Source organism: Sus scrofa, chromosome 8 (genome assembly GCF_000003025.6).
Source record: "Sus scrofa isolate TJ Tabasco breed Duroc chromosome 8, Sscrofa11.1, whole genome shotgun sequence".
In the NCBI taxonomy this organism is placed as follows: domain Eukaryota; kingdom Metazoa; phylum Chordata; class Mammalia; order Artiodactyla; family Suidae; genus Sus; species Sus scrofa.
Window position 1 is genome coordinate 5,455,251 of NC_010450.4, and position 7,135 is coordinate 5,462,385.

The following is a 7,135-nucleotide window of genomic DNA, read 5'->3' on the forward strand; positions in this document are numbered from 1 at the left end:
CCCCAGTTCTGCTCCAAGCGACCAGCCAGTTTTACAAAACAGTCCCCATTCTAACTGAAGCAGCTCCTGGGCACCCCTCCCCTCTAGCTGAACCGCCTGCTCATTCAGCCTTGTCTCCATCCTTGGCCTCTGCCCCCTCATCCGCCAGTCCTGCCACTTCAGGAAGAGCTGCTGCCGAGAGAGAAAGTTCTGTTGCAAGTTGCATGAGAAGAAGACCCTGTCTCCTTTCCAGGCGTCCCGCATCCCCCCAACCCACGCAGCCCCTCCTCTGCACCAGAGCAGCCTTTAGGTCTGAAAGGCTCCTGTGTCCCCCGGCCAGGTGGGCGTGCTCTTGGCCTTGGCTGGGACCCACAGGAAATGGAGGCGTGGAGGACCACCCCCAAGCCCCTGCTTAAAGGGGCGGCCGGCGCCGGGATGCAGTCAGGCTGCTGTCAGGCTGCCTTTGCACCATGACACCCCGGCTGCTCCCTCTGCTGCTGCTGCTCCTGGCCCGGCCTCCCGCCGCGCAGCCGACTCCCCCGACGTGCTACTCCAGGATGCTGGCCCTGAGCCGGGAGATCACCGCTGACTTCCAGAGGCTGCAGGCCACGGAGCCCTCGGTGAGTGACCTCAGCCCGCTCGAGGACCGCCAGGTCCCTGCAGACCCGGTTCTCAAAAATTCGCCTTTAGACCTATTTTTCTTTTCTGGTCAATGTTAATTTCAAGGGTATGTGTATTTTTTTCCCATCCTATTAAATAGTATACCAAGGGTTTGGGCTTCCTTTTAAATACAAGGAAAAATTTAACTAAAGACATTGCATTTTTGCTTATAACTAGCTAGCAAATATCAGAAGATCAGTTGTAAAATGGAACAGGCAAAAGAAAAGAAAAGAAGAGAAGAAAAGCCCTCCAGAATTCCAGCTTATGGAATTGGAGGGCCAAAGAGTTAGGTTTATTTATTCTCTCCATTAGCTGGCACTTGCCAAGCAGGCCACCCCCAGAGGCCCTCCAGCCCTCACCAGGCTATAGGACCCTGAGCAAACTACCCAGCCCCAAATCTCAGCATCTGCAGCTGAAAGAGGGGATGGCTGAACCCCCTCGCCAGCTTCAGGCAGCTGGAGGATTTAAGGGGTAGATACAGACAGAGTCTGTGAGGGGGACCCCAGGTCATCCGCGGCTGTTCTTACGGCTGCTCAGGTGAAGGTCCGGGGGCTCCGAACTAGAGTTGGTGGTCGCCCAGGACTAGAATCCTGCCTCCTGACTGCTTGTCCAATGTAGAAACAAAACGCATTACACTTCAAAGTTCTGGCAACATTTCAAAGTGTGGCGGCTTGTAAAACACCTTAAATAAAATGCAGCATCCTCAGAAGGGGCTGACGACACCCCGGCACCTTCTTCGTATTTTCCTTTTGGAAAGTTAAATGATGTGTATTTTTTTTTTTTTTTTTCAAATTGTCAAAGTCATCTACTTTGAAAACGGTCAGAAAAGGCACAAAAGACAAAGAGAATAAATATTACTGCAATTCTACCCCCTAGAGGTGACAGCTGCCATCACATTCCAGAGGGTATAGGATTTCAGCTCTCTGGGAGTGCATAGGTATTCGTGTGTCTCTGTGTGTGTGTGTGTGTGTGTGTGTGTGTGTGTGGACAACAGCACAACAGTTTTGCAGTTCTCCTTTTTTTTTTTTTTTTGCTTTTTAGGGCTGCACCTGAGGCATATGGAAATTCCCAGCCTACACATAGCCACAGCAACATAGGATCTGAGCCACGTCTGTGACCTACACCACAGCTCACAGCAACACCAGATCCTTAACCCACTGAGCTGAGCGGGGCCAGGGATTGAACCCATGTCCTCACGGCTACTAGCTGGGTTCGTTTCCACTGAGCCACAATGGGAACTTCCTGTAGGTTATTTTTCTTTCTTTTTTTTTTTTTGCCTTTTTCTAGGGTCGCTTCCGAGGCAGGTGGAGGTTCCCAGGCTAAGGGTTGAATCGGAGCTGCAGCCGCCAGCCTATGCCAGAGCCACAGCAACGCGGGATCAGAGCCGCGTCTGCAACCTACACCACAGCTCATGGCAACGCCAGATCCTTAACCCACTGAGCAAGGGCAGGGATCGAACCTGCGACCTCATAGTTCCTAGTCGGATTCGTTAACCACTGCGCCACGAAGGGAACTCCTGTAGGTTACTTTTCAATGCAATTGTCAAATAAATGGATATTCCTTTATCACAGTATTTGGTTGTATTGTCGCACCCCAATCTACCCACAATCCCTTGTCATTGAATATGGACAGCAATCATCTTTTAAAAAATATGATTTGAAAGCTGAGAAATGCATAGGCTCAGGACGGCAGAGCTGGAAGGATGTGTTCCACCTCCAATCTCACAGCGGAGACGGAGGCGCAAAGAGGAAGCAGACCTACCCCAGGTCACACAGGGGATTACTGGCTGGGCAGGACCAGACTCTGGGTCCTCGGGCCCGGAGGCCAGCCCAGAAGCAAGAGCGAAACACAGTGAGAGGTGAAAGCGTAAAGACACATGCGGTTTATATCTCCATTGTATGCACTATATATGCACTATATATATATATATACACATATATATACATATGTTACTATGTCTAGATTACAGTTGTAGAGGTGTCTAAATATATGCATAGACAGGAATTCCTACTGTGGCGCAGCGGGTTAAGGATCCTGCATTGTCTCCGTGGTGGCCGGGTTTGCTCACCAGCCTGACGCAGTGGGTTAAGGATCTGGCACTGGGGCAGCTGTGGCATAGGTTGCAGGTGCAGCTCAGATTTGATCCTTGGCTCAGGTATGTCCACATGCCATGTGTGCAACCATAAAATAAACATATATATATATATTCACACTTACATATATACACCCACTGATATACATATTTAGAGACACATACATGTGTATATTGTATCTCTATATATATTTATATGGCATATATAGGACAGTTCCCCAACTCATAGTTAAATGGAAAGATTGCTTTCTACACGTCTATTCTAGAAGAGCAGTGTGCCACTTTGGGAGGAAGGTGGCCTTTGGTATAAAAAGTACTACGCATGTTGGCATCAAGGAAAGCCCCAGGGATCCGGGGCTGGTCTGGCTGTTGGAAGGGTGGCCGAGGACCTCCGGTGAGCAGCCCGAGGATACGTCCCTGCGGGCATCACATGACAGGTTTCCCTTCCTGCAGGAGCCTTGTGTGAGATACCTGCCCAGGCTGTACCTGGATATACACGTAAGAGGGGTCCGCCTACTGGGGGGGGGCGGGGTGGGAGTGGGGTCCTGGCTCCTGCCTTCTCCCACGAGACCCCTCCCTGCTGTCCCCTCGCAGAACTACTGTGTGTTGGACAAGCTGCGGGACTTCGTGGCGTCACCCCAGTGTTGGAGAGTGGCCCAGGTAGACGCCCTGAAGGACAAGGTGCGGAAACTGTACACCATCATGAACTCGTTCTGCCGGAGAGTAAGTGTGCCAGTGAGCCTTCTTTTTCTACCCGTCGTCAGCCGAGACTTTAAGAGAAGGGTGGGGAGAGGAGGGGGACGAGGAGGTGGAAGATGAGAAAGGTTTACGGGGGCGGGGCTTCCGATCGCCACGCCCTTCCTCACCCCCGCCGCCCTTGGTGAGTGATGGGGACCCAGGACAAGGCACCTCACCTCCACGAGCTCCACCGCCACCACCCAGGACCCCCTGCCAACCACATGGGACAGACTCTGCGGGGAGCCCTATGGGCTGGGGATGGGGGAGAGGGCGGAGGAATTCTGAAGATTCCCAGAGCCCCCCGCCCCGGGTCAGGGGAAACTTTCTGGGGGAGGGGCTGAGATGTGCTCCGTGATGGCGAAGTCGGCGGCACAGGGGAAAGAGGCAGGAAAAGCAGAGTCGGCTCTCATTTAGAGGCAGAAAGTAGAGTCTGTGGCCCCAGGCACACAGGCTTCAGCATCAGGTGGACCTGCCTTCATCTCCCTATTTCCCGGAAGTCAGGGACCCCTCTCCTCTCCGAGCCACAGTTTCCTCCTTCGTGACTAGGGCCCATCTCATGAGATCGCTGGGAGGACAACAGCATGCACACCCCAAGTGTGCGTGCTGTTCTTACAAGTGTGTGCACGCCAGATGCTGCAGTAACTCCCTTGATCCTGAGAACCCTACCTAGCAAGGAGAGGGAAGTGCCAAGCCTGGCCCAGGAAATGTTAATCATTAGCTCTTAAGTGTTTTGGTTTTAAGCTTTATTAAGACTTATTTGGTACTTTGCATCAAAGATTAGACATGCATTTCCTCCAACACCCATTTCCCTCCCCCCTTGTTCATGGTGGGGGGGACGGGGAGAAGACATGATTAGAATACAGTCTGAAAAGTGCTATTGTTGACTCTAAAGTGTTGGAAGGTGAGATCTGGGGCTGTTACTCAAGGGATCCCCAATGCCTGGCCCGGAGCTGTCGCTCAGTAATTGAAGTTCATTCATTCAATCAATCCCTCACCCATCCATCCCTCTATCCATCTGGTGGATCCGCATATGAATGAATTCAATAACAAAAAATATCTGAGGAGGTCCCATTATAGCTCAGCAGTAACAAACCCAACTAGAATCCATGAGGACTCAGGTTCGATCCCTGGCCTTGCTCAATGGGTTAAGGATCCGACGTTGCCGTGAGCCGTGGTATGAGTCACAGATGTGGCTCAGCTCCCTTGCTGCTGTGGCTGTGAGGTAGGCTGGCAGCTACAACTCCAAATCAACCCCTGGCCTGGGAACTTCCATATGCTGCAGGTGCAGCCCTAAAAAGAAAAATGGAAAAAAAAAATAAAAAAGAATATATGTGATTCAAGGGGAAGGTGAAGAAAGATGTGATGAGCTGTCCTTGGGGGAGCGAAGGGGGGAAGTTTTCACACAAAGGAGAACAACCGCCCAGTCGTCGAGGACAACCAGGAGTCCTCTGGTTGAGCATGGGCTCCAGGGCCACCTGTAGCAACATTCCTGCCCATTGCACATCTTTTCCAGGACCTGGTGTTCCTATCAGATGACTGCAATGCCTTGGAATACCCCATCCCAGTGACCACTGTCCGGCCGGATCCTCAGAGGCGGGACCCCGCAGCTCAGACCAGAGACAGAACCCGAGGGCACTGAAGCTCTCTCAGTGCCCAGACACAGTGGGCTGAAGCCACGGCCCCCACCGGTCTTCCTCTGTGTGTCCCTGCATCTTCTGGAAAGCGGTTGCCTCTGTTCCTCTCCTGGGGCTGGTTTTGAACATAGAAGCCTTGCCTCTGCTTCCCCCGGTTGTGTCTTGCCAGGTCGGTTAGATACACGAGCATGTTGATTTGATCGCTGAGAAGCAAAGCAACTTCTCTTTTATGAACAATTAGCTTGAGAAGGAGCAAACGAGTGTGTTTGTAGTACTGCTTTAACGGAGGGGTGGGACCGTTTTTCGTGATGGATAGAAACCTGCTTATATTTAATCAAGCTTCTATTTTATACCCTCCACCGCCAACTCTGCTCCTTACAGATATCTTCCATTTTTAAAGAAATGCCCCTGCCTCTAAGATGCATTGCAAGGTTCCTGATTACACAGTGCTGACGGAAACCACTCTTTCAGTGAAAGGTGATGAAAATCAAATAAAGGCTATCTTTACACTAAGAAACATGTGTCCAACTGTATTTGTCCAAAGTGGGTGGCAGGGTGTTTTTCTCCTGCTCTTTCTGCAAGTTGTGACTTTTAGCAAGATACGTCTTTCTCCTGCTTCCCATCAAGCACAGGTATGTCTGGGTCTTCTTCAATCCACCTGCATGAATGTCTGTCCTTAAAGCATGGGGACATGCTCAGATTTATGCTTAGGGACAGACGTACCTTGCGTCTTACCTGTGGTAGTGCAGTATCGGACACCTAGCACAGCATCGCTTCACTAAGTCCTCATTACACACCTGGAGACAGGCTTCGTAGGAGGCTGAGGCTCACGAAGATTAGGTAACTTGCCCAAGGTCCCCGGCTGGATTGAACGCAAGGGCTGCAAAAACTACACACACTCTCCCCTGTGACCCACGCTTGTTCTCTGCTTATAAAACATGCTTATTTAATTCATGAACCTAACAGTAACGTCTCAGATAAGTAACTGGATTGTTGAAAAAGATTTCAAATATTGATTTTTTTAAAAAGTCACCTGGGGTTTGTTTCCTTTCCTCCCTCTGTGCATGGGGGCCCCACTTTTCCCTCCTGATCTTAGGGGCCTCTGACTTATGAGAATGATTTATTAGGTTATGGTCGTATTGATTGATTGATTGATGTAATTTATTTAGATGCACAAGACCACAATATCACTGCATTGGCTTCCTAGGGCTGTTGTAGCAAGATACCACAAACGGGGGCTTGAAATAGAAATTTACCATCTCATACGCTGGGGGCTAGAAGTTCTGAAATCTAAGTGCTGTCAAGGTCATTCTCTCCCTGAAGGCTGTAGGATGGAGGACCCTTCCTTGTCTCTTAGCTTCTGACGGTTCCTGGCAAATCCTCGGCATTCCTTGGCTCAGAGATACATGGACTCAATCTCTGCCTCCATCAACACATGGTGTTTTCCTGGTGTCTGTGTCTCTGTGTCCAAAATTCCCTCATCTTGAAATAAATGATCTCTATTTGCAGAGGAGATGATCTTATATAGAGAAAATGCTAAACACTCCACCAAAAATTTAAAAAAAAAACCTGTTGGAATTTTTTTTTGTCTTTATATCTTTTGAGGGCTGTACCCATGGCATATGGAGGTTCCTAGGCTAGGGGTTTAATCAGAGCCATAGCTGCCAGTGTATGCCACAGCCACAGCAACGCCAGATCCAAGCTGCATCTGCGAACTACACCACAGCTCATGGCAACGCTGGATCCTCAACCCACTAAGCAAGGCCAGGGATTGAACCTGCAACCTCATAGTTACTAGTCAGATTCATTTCCGCTGGGCCACGATGTGACCTCCCCTGTTGGAATGAACACGTGAATTCAGTAGTGTTTCAGGATGGAAAATCAACATACAAAAATCAGTTGCATGGCTATCCACTAAAAACAAACTTTCAGAAAAAGAAATAAAGAAAAAACATTCCCACTTACAACAGCCTCAAAAAAAATAAAATGTGTAGGAATTAATTTAATCAAGGAGGTAAAAGATCTGTACACT

General features: G+C 49.7%; 1 protein-coding gene across 1 annotated transcript; it reads left to right on the top strand.

The window, feature by feature from the left end:
* On the top strand, nucleotides 326-5,611 carry CYTL1 (cytokine like 1). The gene is made up of 4 exons (XM_003356855.5): nucleotides 326-599; nucleotides 3,185-3,229; nucleotides 3,326-3,454; nucleotides 4,983-5,611. The coding sequence occupies exons 1-4, from the start codon at nucleotides 450-452 to the stop codon at nucleotides 5,106-5,108; spliced, it is 450 nt and encodes a 149-aa protein (XP_003356903.1). The 5' UTR covers nucleotides 326-449; the 3' UTR covers nucleotides 5,109-5,611.